General features: G+C 35.3%; 1 protein-coding gene across 1 annotated transcript in view; it reads left to right on the top strand.

Annotated features, from left to right (window-relative positions):
* Nucleotides 1-1,707: 1,707 nt before the first annotated feature.
* The window catches only part of LOC143022394 (protein max-like), a 56,608-nt gene continuing 39,842 nt past the window's right edge, over nt 1,708-18,473 (top strand). Inside the window, exon 1 of the mRNA XM_076180557.1 lies at nt 1,708-1,840. Within this exon, the coding sequence (XP_076036672.1) occupies nt 1,784-1,840 (57 nt within the window). The 5' untranslated portion in view covers nt 1,708-1,783. The remainder of the gene's footprint in view (nt 1,841-18,473) is intronic.

Genomic DNA, 18,473 nt, shown 5'->3' with positions numbered 1-18,473 from the left:
TATATATATATATATATATATATATATATATATATATATATATATGGGTTGGGGGATGAGAAAAGTCTATAGGAAAACAAAAAAGTTATTCCTAACCTGGCATACAATAAATAAGTAATGAGCGGTCCTGGAAACAAATATGACTCCCCATTTTAGAGAAATAAAACAGAAGTCATGTCTATATGTATACTAATAAGATAATTCCTGTTTATATCGATCTAAATCGGACCGTATACCGGAAATCCCTCAAGGGGGCACGTCCCCTCCGGATCCTGATTGGCTGAGTGGTGATGTCACGGCAATGGAGACTACTGATTAGCCAAGAGCGGCGACGTTACGGCATCTGAGACGACTGATTGGCTGCGAGCGAAGCGAGCTCGTCCGAAGGACCGAGCATCCGCGTAGCGGGGTCGAGTGCAGCCCGCTGCTCGTTATACTTAAATTTAGAACAAAAATTTTTTAGGGAAATGACGGAGAGGATTTGTTCGTAAGGGATGTATAAGATGAAAGAAAAAATAGAGGTCATCACAAAATACTAAACAAGACATTGCTTAAATGATGTTAAGAAATATTTTTCCACATAGATGCGTCAATTTATGGAACACATTAGATTTTTTTTTGTGGTGGGAAGGAAAGTCTATAAAAAGATGGTACCCATCCTGGCATGCGATACATAGATTATGAGCAGGCCTGGAAAAAATTACTTCCAACTTTAGAAAAGTAAAGATAAAAATCATGGAAAGGGCTTGTTCGTAGGGGATGTATGAGATAAAAGACAAACAAGGTCATCACAAAATAAGTAAGACATTGCTTAAAAGATGTTAATAAAGTTTTCCACATAGATGCGTCAACTTGTGGAAATAATAATAATAATAATAATAATAATAATAATAATAATAATAATAATAATAATAATAATAATAATAATAATAATAATAATAATAATAACAGTAATGATAATAATAATAATAATAATAATAATAATAATAATAATAATAATGATAATGATAATAACAGTAATAATAATAATAATATTAATAATAATAATAATAATAATGATAATAATAATAATAATAATAATAATAATAATGATAATAGTAATAATGATAATAATAATAATAATAATAATGATAATAGTAATATTAATAATAATAATAATAATAATAATAATAATAATAATAATAATAATAATAATAATAATAATAATAATAATAATAATAATAATAATAATAATAATAATAATGATAATAATAATAACAACAATAATAATATATATGAATCACATACATGAAGTGCAGATAATGAAAAGAACACATAGTTCGAAATAATAATTACAATTGCCGAGGATAACACAAAAAAGCATACTGGAAGAATAAAATATCCAGGCCAATAACATGAAATGGATTTAAGAAATATCTTGATTAATGGAGATTTAGATGTAGTGCCCGATAAGCTATAATAAACATAGGAAATTCACTACAGCATGCTTCATTTAATACGTGTCTATCCATCAAAGACACACTGGTGTAAATATAAATAAACGGTAAGTAGACATGTGGTATAGATATACACAAATAAACGAAAGGTAGATTAATAGTTATTTCCATCTTGATGTGATATCAAACAGCAATGATATAAGTGCTTATTAGTCCTACACGATCACAATGTTTACGTGTCAAGCGGTATAGGACAATTTACAAAACAAATATACGACCACATAACGATCAACTAAAGTTAGTTTGCAAGGTAGTATTCGCCATATTGATCCAGTCCTGGACGTGGTATGCAATATTTTGGCAGGATGAGCGACGAAGAAAGGGATATAGACATTGAGAGTGATGTGAGTAACAACTGAACCAATTATGAATTTAGGCTCGTATTGAACGTAACTAGTTCGTGGCGAAACTGTGTAGGAGCGACGGTAGTAATAGGAATGTTGGGTTTTATTTGGACTAGTGCCAGAATTGCAAATACTTATACTACTTTCCAATTGCATAGCCTTTGAATATTACCCATGGGCAATTTACCCATTAATATTCACATATAACAGCACTAACATTAAAACTAGATTTTTTAACCTGGTGTGAGTCGTCTGGCCTGAAATGTAGCTGTTTTAAAAGTTAAAAATGTTCTCTATGGTTTTAAATGAAAATTGTCAGTATATTAATACTTTCCAGTTTTACAGGCTTCTAACATTTAGTTTACATTAGGAATAGGTAGTAATTCAGCTGAAACTACCGTATGCCCAAAACTGATTAACCACTTTTCATGCAAATAAAAGATGCCTTCACTGTGATAAAGCTACTCTGTCATAAAACAGCATTTGGTAAATTTTTAGAACTGCACACCTATGCTATAGAGCAATAGAAAAATATTAGGACAATTTATAGTTTCACATAACCATAGATAGCTAGGTCAACATGAAAATGGAATTCCTGATATTTGAGCTGAAGTAGTTCTCATGGGATGCAAAAGGTCGCTATGAGTATAATGCAATTTGAATTATCCATCTAGCTGTCCTAGTTCTCGAGATATTGTATTTTGAATGGAATTAAATCGGGCCTATTTTGTCCCAGGAAATCGGGCCGAAACGTGCGGTCTGACTAATCGCCAATCAAACGTAAACAATGACGGTTTTTACTGACAGGCACAATTTTGTATAAAGATTTAGCATATGGTTGCATTATTTGACCTATTTTCTTTAAGATGTGTGATTTCCATGTAATTTGATCATAGAATTACGTTTTTATCCTCTGGAAAATTACCCACCACAGCTACGAATACTGTCAAATTACATGAAAATCACACATTTTAAAGAAAATAGTTTGGATAATTCAACTATATGCAAGCTATTACACTAATAACACATTAGTAACAAACTTAATAGTGTAGTTTGATCCATACCACCAGTGATCATAGATAGCGGGCAGGACGAATTGTAGCTGTGGTCCGTAATATTACAGAGGATAAAAACGTAACTTCTCTTTGATCAAATTACATGAAAATCACACATTTTAAAGAAAATAGTTCAAATAATTCAACTATAAGTCTATTACACTAATAACATAATAGTAAGAAACTTAATAGAGTGAAGTTTGATCCATACCACTAGTGATAGATAAGATGGCGGGATGGATGTTGATGTTGTTATCCGATAATCCGACCCGATAGAAAAAAAACTAATTAAAACCACCGATTTCTCAGCTCTACCGTAACACGCTGCCTTTATTTTGGTATTAGAATAATCCGCGAGACCAGTAGTTTTCCTTTATTTTGGTTAGTTGCCACAACTCTGAATTTATTTAGCTCATTTTTTACGCTGAAACATAAACCAATTTTCGATTTACTGCTGAATGCAAGCCGCCATGTTTATCTTATGTTTTTATGTACCGACATGTAACTGATGATGTAATTGTTTGAAATTTACTACTATCGTAGTAAATACACTCGCATAACATTTGTATGAATGAAATTTCCTGCAGTATGGAAATTTGGCCGTTTGCATGGCGTGCGCATAAAATGACGCGCTATTGTGCTCGTCATCGACGATGGCGCCTCTGGTGGTGTTTCACCTACCTAACATGAAAATGGAATTCCTGATATTTGATCTGAAGTAGTTGTCATGGGATGCAAAGAGTCGCTATGAGTACAATGCAATTTGAATTATCCATCTAGCTGTCCTAGTTCTTGAGATATTGCATTTTGAATTGAATTAAATCGGGCCTATTTTGTCCTAGGAAATCGGGCCGAAACGTGCGGTCTGACTAATCGCCGATCAAACATAAACAATAACGGTTTTTACTGACAGGCACAATTTTATTTAAAAAGTTTAGCTTATGGTTGCATTATTTGACCTATTTTCTTTAAGATGTGGGATTTCCATGTAATTTGATAAAAGAATTACGTTTTTATCCTCTGCAAAATTACCCACCACAGCTACGAATACTGTCAAATTACATGAAAATCACACATTTTAAAGAAAATAGTTTGAATAATTCAACTATATGCAATCTATTACACTAATAACACAATAGTAACAAACTTAATACTGTAGTATAGTTTGATCCATACCACCAGTAATCATAGATAGCGGGCAGGACAAATCGTAGCTGTGGTCCGTAATATTATGGAGGATAAAAACGTAACTTCTCTTTGATCAAATTACATGAAAATCACACATTTTAAAGAAAATAGTTCAAATAATTCAACTCTAAGTCTATTACACTAATAACTTAGAGTGAAGTTTGATCCATACCACCAGGGATAGATAAGATGGCGGGATGGATGTTGATGTTGTTGTTATCTGATAATCCGACCCGATAGAAAAAAACTAATTAGTACCACCGGTTTCTTAGCTCTACCATAATACGCTGCCTTTATTTTGGTATTAGAATAATCCGCGAGACTAGTAGTTTTAGTTTATTTTGGTCAGTTGCCAAAACACTGAATTTATTTAGCTCATTTTTTACGCTGAAACATAAACTAGGTAGGTCAAACACCACCAGAGGCGCCACCGTCGATGAGGAGCCCAATAGCGCTTCATTTTATGCGCACGCCAAGCAAACGGCCAAATTTACATACCGCCGGATATTTCATTCATACAAATGTTATACGAGTGTATTTACTACGATCATAGTAAATTCCAAACAACTACATCATCAGTTACATGTCGGTACATAAAAACATAAGATAAACATGGCGGCTTGCATTCAGCAGTAAATCGAAAATTGGTTTATGTTTCAGCGTAAAAAATGAGCTAAATAAATTCAGAGTGCGGGCAACTAACCAAAAATAACGAAAACTACTAGTCTCGCGAATTATTCTTATACCAAAATAAAGGCAGCGTGATACGGTAGAGCTGAGAAATCGGTGGTACTAATTAGTTTTTTATTCTATCGGGTCGGATTATCGGATAACAACATCAACATCCATCCCGCCATCTTATCAAACTTCACTCTATTAAGTTTCTTACTGTTATGTTATTAGTGTAATAGACTTATAGTTGAATTATTTGAGCTATTTTCTTTAAAATGTGTGATTTTCATGTAATTTGATCAAAGAGAAGTTACGTTTTTATCCTCCGTAATATTACGGACCACAGCTACGATTCGTCCTGCCCGCTATGATCACCGGTGGTATGGATCAAACTACAGTATTAAGTTTGTAACTATTGTGCTATTAGTGTAATAGCTTGCATATAGTTGAATTATTCAAACTATTTTCTTTAAAATGTGTGATTTTAATGTAATTTGACGGTATTCGTAGCTGTGGTGGGTAATTTTGCAAAGGATAGAAACGTAATTCTATGATCAAATTACATGGAAATCACACATCTTATAGAAAATAGGTCAAATAATGCAACCATATATTAAATTTTTATATAAAATTGTGCCTGTCAGTGTAAAAACCGTCATTGTTTACGTTTGATTGGCGATAGTCAGACCGCACGTTTCGGCCCGATTTTCTGGGAAAAAATAGGCCCGATTTAATTCCATTCTAAATTCAATTTCTCGAGAACTAGGACAGCTAGATGGATAATTCAAATTGCATTATACTCATAGCGACTTTTTCCATCCCATGAGAACTACTTCAGCTCAAATATCAGGAATTTCATTTTCATGTTGACCTAGCTACATAAACCAATTTTCGATTTACTGCTGAATGCAAGCCGCCATGTTTATCTTATGTTTTTATGTACCGACATGTAATTGTTTGAAATTTACTACAATCGTAGTAAATACACTCGCATAACATTTGTATGAATTAAATTTCCTGCAGTATGGAAATTTGGCCGTTTGTATGGCATGCGCATAAAATGACGCGCTATTGTGTTCGTCATCGACGGTGGCGCCTCTGGTGGTGTTTGACCTAGCTACCATAGAATTTGATATGTGGCTTATGTGTTTCTGGTGAGAAATGTTGTGATATGAACGATGGTGTACATCATTACCATCGCAAATGCGTACTTTTGAAGTATTGAATTTATGCACTTATGCCTACATCTCCTGAACGATCTGGGGGGACGTGTGTGAAATCGGGGTTTTTGGGTGGGGAAGACTAATAAATGGAGTAATGTGTGTTGCAAAGCAGGTATAAAATGAACAAAAACACTTGAAAAAAAAAAATCACATTTAAGAGCCGGAGTCCAGTGGTAGCCATCTTTGTTTTTACCAACGATTCAAAAAATGTCTTGCTAGATTTGTTACATTTAGCGAAGTCCACTCCAGCCGTGCAAGACTTCCTAACCGTAAACTAACGTTACCTCTGTTAGGTTAGTTTTGTTTACGTTTACCAAGTCTTGCGCGAGGGGCTGCCCTAAATCTAGTGCTTCTACTCACAAATACTTACAATTGTTAGTAAACAAACATGGCGCCGCGTGCGGTACTCGCCGATATAGGATATTTTTGTTTTTTATGGGTTTCTTTAGTCTTCTTCATTTTACACCTGTTTGGCAATGCGCATTACTCCATTTATTAGTCTTCCCCACCCAAAAACCCCGATTTCCCACACGTCCCCCCAGATCGTTCGGGAGATGTAGGCATAAGTGCATAACTTCAATACTTAATTACTTCAAAAGTACGCATTTGCGACAGAAATTATGTACACCATCGTTCATATCACAACATTTCTCACCAGAAACACATAAGCCACATATCAAATTCTATGGTTGGGTGAATCTATAAATTGACCAATTATTAATTTTGTAAATTATAATACATCAACGTAATATGTGATTTTCTTGCTGGAAATCAATAAGAAAAAGTTGCAAAAACCGATTTATTAATTAACAGAGTTGTGGCGATTGAATGATTTGCCATATTTGTTTTGATAGATGCCGAGGTTGAAGAAATGAAAGGATAGATTCTAGGCTAACCTAACCTACTCATCCTAACCTGCCTAACTAACTAGGATAGATTCTAGGCTAACCTAACTTACCCATCCTAACCTGCCAAACTAGGTAGGTATGGGCACAAAAAAAAAAATATCCCTTAAATTCTTGTTGCATATGAAAGAATTTCATTAGAAACAAAATACTTTTTAAATTTTTTAAATAGCTTGAACAATATTTTTTTATCCCAAATTTTTGGCTAGACTTTACCATAACAAAAGGGTAGAATTAAGGGTGGTAGTAATTTGTAAAGATTTTGGTAAAGAAATACACAAACTCAAACCACTGGTTCAATTTTATTGAAATTTGGAATGTTTGGGCTTTATGGGTCAACAAATTACCTGAACATGAAAAAAACAATGTGGAACATCTCCATCATACTTTAATTTCCTCAACCTCTGTATCTACCAAAATATGGATGGCATCTCAAGCAGTCGAAGCAGCTACAGTTGTGTATAGCTTTTAATGTATATTACATTGATGTATTATAATTTACGAAGTTATTATTTAAATTTCTATTGCATAGATGTGTACTTCTAAAAATTTACTGGAGGGTCGGGGGCGGGGGGAGGGTGCTTCTGCCATGGATAGGAAATGAATAACACCATAATAGGTTAGCTTAGGCTTTTTTTTTTTTTCCTCCTCCCCAGAAGTGGACACCTAGCAATATAACAATAGAAAAATATTAATTTTGTTAATTATAATACATCAACATAAATGTTTTTCTTGGCTGAAATCAACAACAACAAAAAAAAGTAAATTTTCGGAAGTGCATACCTATGTGGTATAGCCAAAGCCAGTCAGAACGTCCCACTTGGGTATACCAAAACGCCCCACTACCAAAACGTCCCATGCCAAGTCAAGGCATTTGATGGTGACATTGGTCGATTGGAACTTGGAGTAATTGTCAGTATAATTCCTCCAAGATTGGAACATGCCACATGGAGATTGGAGGTATAATATACCTCCATGATTGGAATGGAATCCTTTATATCCATCAACTGAAAGGTTACCTACTCAGTTGGTAAATTCACCAAAAATGTAGAGTGAATTTATTTCTATTCAGTCAGTTATCAGACAATAATTTCAGAACATGGGTGTTTCTGGGGGCCTCTTTCTGGGAATAAATGTTAAATCTGACTCCTGGGGATAGGAGAAATCTGTTTTAGATTTTTTTTATAGATGTGACGACTTTTTACAGTTGTTTTGTCCCTTTTTGTGAAAGTGGCCTATCTACTGGTCTACCATGCTATCTACCATGTCAAACTCCAGGAATCTCTCAGGCTTCCTTTATGAAAATAATAACCCATGATTAAACCATGGTTATAGTAAAATGGAATAGTTTTAGTACCATGGTGTAACCATAGTTATAGATTATTATTTTTAGTAAGGGCTGAAACCTGTAAGTACTTTTCTGCAGCCATGTATGGTGCTGTGATTAATTAAGTGTTAATTAGGTGACCAATTCATCATTATCTCATCAATTAATCACAGCTAGTGTTAATTAGGCAAGCTCACCTCTGATGAGTAATTGAGATGCATTCAGCCTGTAGTTCAGGGGCTATATAAGCTCCTCAGCTTTTTGAGTGCTGCCAAGATGAACATTCAAGACAAGAGATCACAGTACCTGTGCATCAGATGCAAGAAGCCTGTTAGACCAAGACAGGAAGGGCTACTTTGCGATGGGTGTGACCAGTGGCAACACAGGATTTGTCAAATGGGCATTTCAAGGGAGGAGTACCAAAAGGCTGTGAGGGAGAAGACGGAAATTGACTGGCAATGTGACAACTGTATACAGTCAATAGGCCTTTCACCACCAGATGCAGAGAGCACAAGATTGGACCGGGAATCTCATATACTCCAGTTGCTTGACAGATCTGCCACCTTCACTGCTGAATTCCAAGAGGGTAATGAATACATCAGAGAGATGCCCGATGAAGAAGAACTGCAGGAAATATTAACAGAATTTTAATGGCTTACAAGACCCGGATCCCTTGGAAATCGAGGAGATGGAGGTTGACGAATCGGAAGATCCAGTTGCGGCTGTTTCATTTCGAGTTCCAGAACCATCTCTTCAAGATCAAACACCAAGAGATATTTCGTTTGAAGAGACATCAGCAACAACAACATATGAAATGATCAAGTCTGGTTCGCAAAAAGGAAAAGGAAAGCTTTGTGATAGTGGCAGATATACGTACACGATGAAGGGCACACTAAGGAATGGACAAAAGGATTGGACATGTAGTGTGTGTAACAAAAACAACAGGTGTAACGACATTAGATAATTTAGCCAGAGCAGCCAATCGTCACAGACAAGCCCAAAGACCAAGAAATCCCACAGATTTAAATTTCGAGATCGATGAGAATTTCCTGCCAGAATTTTTTTTGTGAAGCACGATTCAAGTCGGATCCCAGAAACACATCATCTTTGCCAACAACAACATGATCAATCTGCTGCACTTAGCAAAGACATGGTACATGGATGGCACATTCAAGGTTGTGAAAGATCCATTCATTCAGTTATTCAGCATTCATGCCTTTGTCAGAAAATGAGATGACTACAAGCAAGTGCCGCTTTTGTTTTGCCTGATGTTGAGTAGAAGGAAACGTGACTACAAGGAACTCTTTAAGGAAGTCAAGAGGATTGTCGATGGCAAAATCGCACTACAAAATATCGTCGTTGACTACGAAGCCGCTGTGTGGAGAGCAGTACTGAAGGTGTTTCCAGATGTAAAATTCTCGGGATGCGAGTTTCATTGGATGCAGTGTTTGTGGCACAAGATAGGAGAACTCGGACCAACCACCGCTTACACACACGATGCTACGCACAAGTTCTGTAAAAAAAATTATGGCCATCGTTTATCTTCCACACGAACACATCGTACAAACATTCGATCATCCAAAGCTGATGCAATTCGTTGACTACATGGATAAAACATGGATCTGTGGAAGCCTCTGGAAGCCCGATACTTGGAGTGTCTTCTACCAGCCAGTCTGAACAAATAACAATGTTGAAGGCTGGCACAGGATGTTTAACAGACATGCCAAGAAATCGAAACTCTTGTTCTACCTCCTGGTACAGCTCCTGGCAGAACATGTGAATCTCGTCGACCTACAGTTTTGTTTAGTATCTGAGAAATATTGCCAGAGGAAATCATATTGCCAGATTCAAGGACAACTATTTCAACTATGGGACAAGTACATTGCCGGGGAAAAGACTGCCAAACAATTTCTGCAGAAATGTGCTCATTTAGCTGGACCCACTTCTTCATAGATATCAAAATTGGACTGTTTGAATGTGCTGCTTGTAGTACCTGTATTGCATCAATGTAAATTAACTAAATATTTATGATTTTGCTATTTGATTACTGCATTAGTGTAAAAAAAAAAAATTAACTGACCACATTGTTCCAAGTCATTTTATGCACTTTATTGCCAGAGCTCATATTCATGATAAAATGTAAAGACTGCAGCCGGTTTGGCAGGTATATGAATGTGAGTTCACCTGTGCACAGACCAACATCTTTTTCTGATGCTTTTCAGTGTAACCCCACTTACGAAATTAATTAGCCATCCCAGGGAAAAAAAATTGAACCTTGACATCAGAAATTACAGTAAAGTTTATGGTTTTAACAATGATCCAAGTTTAATCATTACCATGGCTTATTAATTTCACAAGCAACATCCCTTCTATCAGGGTTGCGGAGTCAGAGGTTTTAGTTGGAGTTGGAGTCGGATTTCTAAGAGTACAGACGCTCCTCAACTTACGTTTTAGTTACGTTCCGAACGGCCGAACATAAGTTGAAAATGAACGTAAGTTGTTACTGTACTATAAATCTGTAAATTCTATTACCGTATCTTATAAAACACCCCTAAATCATTAATTAAACACAACATTGTAAAATAATGACATTAATTTCAATTAGATTAAATTCAAGCAACATAAATTGAGATGGTGGAGGAGGAGGAGGCAAGGCATGTTCAGTTTGTCGTCTGCGCAATGTAAACAATGGATGCAGCGTCGTGCGCAAGTATCGTTTGAACTACGGAGAGCGCGGTAAACTAAAAAATTAATTCGAAAAAATGTAAAACGAATGAACGTAAGTAGAGGAGCGTCTGTACTAGGAGTCGGAATTTGTTATCCGACTCCTTAAGTCAAATAAAATTATTTCTTTAACATGGTTTCCCTGTTTGGTTTTACCAGTTGCACAATTTAGCAGTTTTTGTATGGTTTTGCTTTTACTTTTGGAGGCAATAGTGAGTGTGTGCAGTGTATTGGTCTCTCCAGATGGAAACAGAAAACAATCCATCAATACAGACGCTCCTCTACTTATGTTCATTCATTTTACGTTTTTTCGATTTTACGTTTGAACTGATGGTAAAAAAAAATTGTGAATTTTTTAGTTTAGCGCGCTCTCCGTAGTTCAAACGATACTTACGCATGATGCTGCGTCCATTGTTTACATTGCACAAACGACAGACTGAAAGTGCCTTGCCTCCTCCTCCTCCTCCTCCACCATCTCAATTTATGTTGCTTGAATTTAATCTATTTGAAATTAATGTTATTATTTTACAATGTTATGTGTATAATTAATGATTTAGGGGTGTTTTGTAAGATACGATAATAGAATTTTTTTTACAAAGGATTACAAAGGCGGAGCATGCCGACAGGAGACCTTTTGATCCATATCTAGGTCGGATGCAAAAAAAAATAGTAATGCAAATAACAAATAAAATACATAAATAAATGCATAGGTATAGTTGAATAACAAACAAACAGGTAAATAGTAAATTATAATAAATTGACATATAACTAATAATAAATGAAAATCAGACAGACAAATTATAACAAAACAAAAACAAATAATATAACAAATTATAATCATTACAGCATCTTACTTAGGTATTTATCTAAATGATTCTTAAAGCTTCGAACTGAACTACATTGCACAACCTGTGCAGGAAGTTTATTCCATTCATTAACTACACAGTTGGCAAAGTTGTTTCTACCTACTTCCAAATTGAATCTATTTCCGGACAGTTTGAGACCATTGTTTCTTGTCTGATTCTCATTCAATGTGAAAATTTTGTCACTTTTGATGTTGTCAATTCCCTTTAAAATCTTAACCACTTCAGTACGGGACTTAAATCTCGCGGGCAGCAGCCAATGCCAGCCGTATGACGTAACGTAATAATATTCGCATCATAAAATATAGTCGCCGCTTATATCGATCGTTCTCTCTTTCACCCGCGAATTTTGAAAACCACAGAGAATGGGATTCAGGGCGCATTTGGGAGAATGTAAAAACACAGGGGCGACTACAATAAATATAATCAAGACGCCGATATGGCAACGGTAAAGGAAACATGGACTGGAGGTGAAGCTTTATTCCTGACGTTTCGTCTAACGACTTTCTCAAGAAAGTCGTTAGACGAAACGTCAGGAATAAAGCTTCACCTCCAGTCCATGTTTCCTTTACCGTGTCTATACAACTTGTTCACATGGATTTTCATTTTTTGATATGGCAACGTCGCGAATCCACTTGCTCCTCATGACGCCTACGTGTGCGGCACCGTATGGAAGGGGTTAAAGACCTGTATCAAGTCACCTCTGAGTACGCTTTTTTAGGGGAAAAAAATTCATGTGCTTAAGTCGATTTTCGTATGATTTATTTTTGATATTTGGAATCAGTTTTGTGGCTCGCCGTTGTACTTTTTCCAATCTGTCAATGTCTTTAATGAGATTCGGTGACCATACGGAAACAGCATATTCCAAATGTGGACGAACTAACGATTTATATAGCTTGTTAATGAGTGATGGACTTTTGAAATCAAAAGATCGCGCAATCAATCCCAGAATCTTATTTGCTTTCTCAGTGGCTGAAATACACTGCTTGGATGATTTGAGGTCGTTACTGATAATTACGCCGAGATCTTTTTCACTATCCACTTTTGTTAACGAATTTCCAAATAACTTGTAATCGTACTTACTGTTATTTTTACCTATGTGCATTACCTTGTATTTACTTGTATTAAATTTCATTAGCCACTTTTCAGACCATTGCTGTAATTGATCTAAATCTACTTGAATATCTAATTGGTTTGAGTGATCATTTGCCACTCCGCACAGTTTTGTATCATCAGCAAATTTGGAAACAGTAGATTTTAGTCCATGGTCTATATAATTTATATATACTATGAATAGAAGTGGCCCAAGAACGTAACCCTGAGGAACTCCACTTGCAACACTTTTCCATCCAGAAGTTTTTCCATTTAAAACAACTCTCTGTTTTCGACCTTTCAACCAATTACTAGTCCAACCGTATAGGCTACCACTTATTCCATGCAAAGCTAATTTAGTAAGTAGTCTTTCGTGTGGGACGGTATCAAAAGCTTTTGCAAAGTCTAGATATATTAAATCTATATTGTTTCTTTTGTCATAATTTGAGATAACTGTGTTGTAGAATTCGAGTGAGTTAGTCACGCAAGAACGTTTCCGTCTGAAACCATGCTGGCTATCATTTATCAAACGGTTACCTTCTAAATGATATTCGATAGCATCTCTGATGATAGTTTCCATTATTTTTCCTACGATTGAAGTCAAACTTATAGGCCTATAGTTATTTGGTTTCTTTTTGTCACCTTTTTTGAATATGGAAGTATAGTACCGTAACAACTTACGTTAATTTTCAACTTACGTTCGGCCGTTCGGAACGTAACTAAAACGTAAGTTGAGGAGCGTCTGTAATAATAAAAAAAGAAATATACACAATACTGGCAAGCTATCGTTGTCAGTCTGGGTAAAAGTGCTTGTGGTCATGTATTTGAAGTTATTTCCTGTAAGGAGAGTGAAACTATATATATATATATATATACTGTAAATATATATATATATATATACATATATATATATATATATATATATACTGTAAATATATATATATATATATATATATATATATATATATATGAAGGTGGAAAAAGAAGTCACGGGTCTAGTTCCGAGTTCCTGAGTTTATTCCTGACCGGTTTCGCTCTATGCTTCTTCAGAGGAATGTGACTCTGGAGGGAAGCTGGCGGTATACATAGTCTGAGTAGGACCGCGTTCCCTCCTTGGAGGTGGGTTCCATTTGGTTGTACAATTTTTAATACAATGAACAATAGTTATAATAAAGTACAGACGCTCCTCAACTTACGTTTTAGTTGCGTTCCGAACGGCCGAACGTAAGTTGAAAATAAACGTAAGTTGTTACTGTACTATACAGTACATCCGTAAATTCTATTACCGTATCTTATAAAACACCCCTAAATAATTAATTATACACATAACATTGTAAAATACAGTAAACTTCCACTTATCCGAACTCCAAGGGGGATTAGAAATGTCCGATTAACCGAAATGTTCGGTTAATCCTGCTTTGTATGTTTCATTCCCGTAGATTTTTATGCGGTAATGTCGTATGCAATATTCGTACCTGTAAACTTAACATACACATGGAAATGCTTATAATAGTTCATAAACATATTCTATAGAGTATAAACAGCCGATTAGGTGTAAACATGGAGTGTGCTGCCACCGTGTGAGCACTTAGTGAAGCTTGCGGGTGGCGGAAGAGGCGGCGGGGTGTTTGAATGTTCGGTTGAGATCCAAATACATTCGGTTGAAGCGATGGCTACCGTATTGAGAAAATATTCGGTTAAAACGCGTTCGGATAAGCGCGAGTTTACTGTAACATTAATTTCAAATAAATTAAATTCAAGCAACATAAATTGAGATGGAGGAGGAGGAGGCAAGGCACGTTCAGTCTGTCGTTTGTATCATGTAAACAATGGACGCAGCGTCATGCGTAAGTATCATTTGAACTACGGAGAGCGCGCTAAACTAAAAAATTCACTCAAAAAAATTTACTATTTTTTTTTAGTCGGTTCAAACGTAAAATCGAAAAAACGTAAAACGAATGAACGTAAGTAGAGGAGCGTCTGTATACAATAAATTTTTGTGATGTTATTATAAAACAGCTCCGGTGTGTGTGGAATGTTGATCGAGGGTGTAACAGTGTAAGTGAAGTGAGTGGTATAAAAATGTGGGAATCCTAAAAAGTGCCACAAGATAACTTATAGTATGAAATAATATAAAGATAAATATCCAGATAAATAGAATAAAACAAAATTAAATCAAATGAAAATAAAAATAATAAAAATAAATAAATAAAAATAATGTGCTAATTTAAAGTGACATGACATCTTATCGCATATCGATGTGTGACAGAATGTTATTAAAAAAATACATACATATACATATATGGTACAGTTTTATACATGATACTGCAAATAATAAATACCGTATATTTCCACGTATAAGACGACCCTAAAATCCAACAATTCACCCCTTAAAATTGGGGGTCGTCTTATACTACCATTATAAAAATCAGACCTTGAATTCTACGTGAGATGACTTGGTAGGCTAGCCTGCCGATAACCAAAGATACGCAGGAAATTATTCACATTATGATAAGAACTGGTAATAAAGGTAATTATACCATATTTACCGTATATATTATTGACATATATTTATAGTAAATTGCAATTGTTAATAAATTCGATGAATAATTCTATATTAATGAAATTACGGTACTTTTAACGGTCTCACGAAAAGTCGACCAAAGCCGACCAAGCCCAAACAATGACAGCTTTTGCTCAAATGCATAATTTTATATAGAAATTAGCATATGGTTGCATTATTCTCCAATTTTCTTTAAAATGTGAGATTTTCATGTAATTTGACCAAAGAAAAGTTACGTTTCTATCCTCTGCTAAATTACCAAAGTCGACCAAACACAATGACGGCTTTTGCTCAAATGCATAATTTGGTCGGCTTTGGTCGACTTTGGTAATTTTGCAGGTGATAAAAACGTAACTTCTCTTTGATCAAATTTCATGAAAATCACAAATCTTAAAGAAAATAGGTCAAATAATGCAACCAAATACTAATTTTTATATAAAATTATGCATTTGAGCAAAAGCCGTCATTGTTTGTGTTTGGTCGGCGTTGGGCGACTTTGGTAATTTAAATTTTGCAGAGGATAAAAGCGTAACTTCTCTGATCAAATTACACGCAAATCACACATTTTAAAGGAAATAGGTCATATAATGCAACCATATGCTATTTTTAATACATAATTATATGCATTTGAGCAAAAGCCGTTATTGTTTGGGTTTGGTCGGCTTTGGTCGACGTTTAGTGAGACCGCAACCTTTTTCTTTCGCTAACTTTTCAGTAATTTTCAAGACTGAAAATAACAGTTTTGGATTACAGTACATAAAACGTTTATTTATAAAAAAAATATTACAGTAGTTGCATTTAAAACATACAAAATTTAAAGATTAAATTATAAAACTTAATTTCTAATCATCATCAATATATATTACACATCAAACGTATTTCTAAAACCTTTATTTTCAATAAAATTACATTACATTCAAAACTTAAAACATTATAAAACTATCTATTTATATAAAACCCTTCAAACTCGTCACAATCATCACTGTTTCGAAAAGTTGTTCGAACATATCACAAGATTCCTCAAATATGCCGTCATCGTAGGGATTCCAGTCCGGTTCCGGTGAGTCGACTTCGGCTTCGTCATCACTTTCATACAATAAATCATCTTCAGTGCCATCCATGGCATTAGATTCCAAATTTTTTAATAGATTTTACGATACTTTCGACCTTAACACTTTCCCAAGCTTTAATAACAAACTCGCAGAGAACATCAAGTGATGCACTACGCATAGCTCCACCTTTTGTAAATGACTTCTCGCCATTCGTCATCCACTCGTTCCATTGATACCTAACGTTATCTTTAAACGTCGAACCAGGAACGCAAATAAATCGTTTTTGTTAGTTGACGTGTGTTCTCAGAAAATCATGATACATGATTTGCTTTGTTATTTCATTTTTGAATTTAAAAGCATAAAGTAAGTAATTTCTCTGGTATAAGGATACAGTTAAGTAATGAGAAAGAAAAGAGAAAAAGCGAAAAAAAAAAACAGCTGATAAACGTAATCAAAACAATTGTCTTTGTACGGTAGGTTTGATACACTGATGCTTTTGTAATTTAGCAGTCGCCTTATACTACCGATATGAGATAAATTCATAAAAATTTGCTCTAATTTTGTGCCTCGTCTTATACAAAGGTCGTCTTATACACGGAAATATAGGTAAATAAATAAATGGATAATAACATATTCGGACAGAATAAAAATAATAACAATAATAATAATAATAATGTGATAGTGGGCAACGTTCTCTTTGACACATCGTTGTATGACCTAAGATATAGATTAATTAATTCATAAGACAATAAATAGTAATGTAATTTAATTTAAAATGAACCAATATAAAATGAAACAAGAATAAAACAATGAATAAATAAATGCCAAAGAAATATATAGTAAAAATAAAAATAAAAATACGAACTGACCGGCCTCAAGCCCTCAACCCAGGAAGTGCAGACGTTTGGGCACCGGATGGAGTTTATCGTTCTATGTGGGCGCTATTCTGGGGCAGGTTCTTCTGGCTGCGTATTGAGCTGTGAATTTTTCCCATCTTATATCCCCTACTTTTTGGTTGATGTTGTTGTTGTTGTCGTTCCCTAGACTGTCTGTCCGAGCAGTCCCGTCTCCCCAAGGAATGCTACAGCCGAAACTGGGTCTTCCCACAAATCCTTTATAGAGTGTATGTTGTGTTGTTTGTGTGCATGATTGTGTATAATGCAGTCTTCCATTGTGTGTTGTATGGTATGGGCGAATTGACACATCCCTGATGTAGTCCCACCTTTACCTCAAACCATTCGCTCTCTCCATTTCTCATTCTAACACAGGGTCTACTACTCTCATAAAAAATCTTGACTGCCCTTAACAGCTTTCCCCCAACATCTGCAAAACCTACCACAGTACTTTCCTGTCATAAGCCTTTTCCAAATCCATAAATGCCCAAAAAGCATCATTACCCTTTCCTAAAGGTGTCTCACAAATCTGTCTTATCATAAAAATCTGATCCACACAGCCCCTACCTCTCCTAAACCCATACTGCTCCTCACCAATTACTTCCTTTGTTCCTCTCCTAATTCTCTCAATTATAACCCTCCCATACGCCTTCCCAACTACACTCAACAAACTGATCCCTCTGAAACTACTACATTCACACTTGTTCCCTTTTCCTCTGAAAAGCGGAACTATACATGCACTTCTCCAGTCCTCTGGTACTCTACCCTCCCTTAGACACACATTAAACAATCTCACTAACCAGTCTACTTTAACCTCCCCTTGTAGCCACTGTCAGACCTCTCCCTCTATTCTGTTAGTAGTCACTTAATTTCCCCTCACGTCTTTTTTATAAGTTTCCAGTAGTTTTCCAGTACCTTTAAGTAGTAGGCCCCATGCCTAGTTTCCTTTTAGTCTCACTAGTTTCCAAGTGCATTAGGCCCCTTGCCTAGTTCTTGTCATGTACTTCAAATCAGTCCTGGGGTAAAGAAATTGTACTTTTCTTCTTTCACTGTAATTTCACAGTCTTGTTACACTC

This window comes from Oratosquilla oratoria, chromosome 44 (assembly GCF_046742065.1).
Source record: "Oratosquilla oratoria isolate Oo_2021 chromosome 44, ASM4674206v1, whole genome shotgun sequence".
Taxonomy (NCBI): Eukaryota; Metazoa; Arthropoda; class Malacostraca; order Stomatopoda; family Squillidae; genus Oratosquilla; species Oratosquilla oratoria.
Note: the sequence above shows the minus strand (reverse complement) of the source record. Positions and strands in the feature narration are given on the sequence as shown.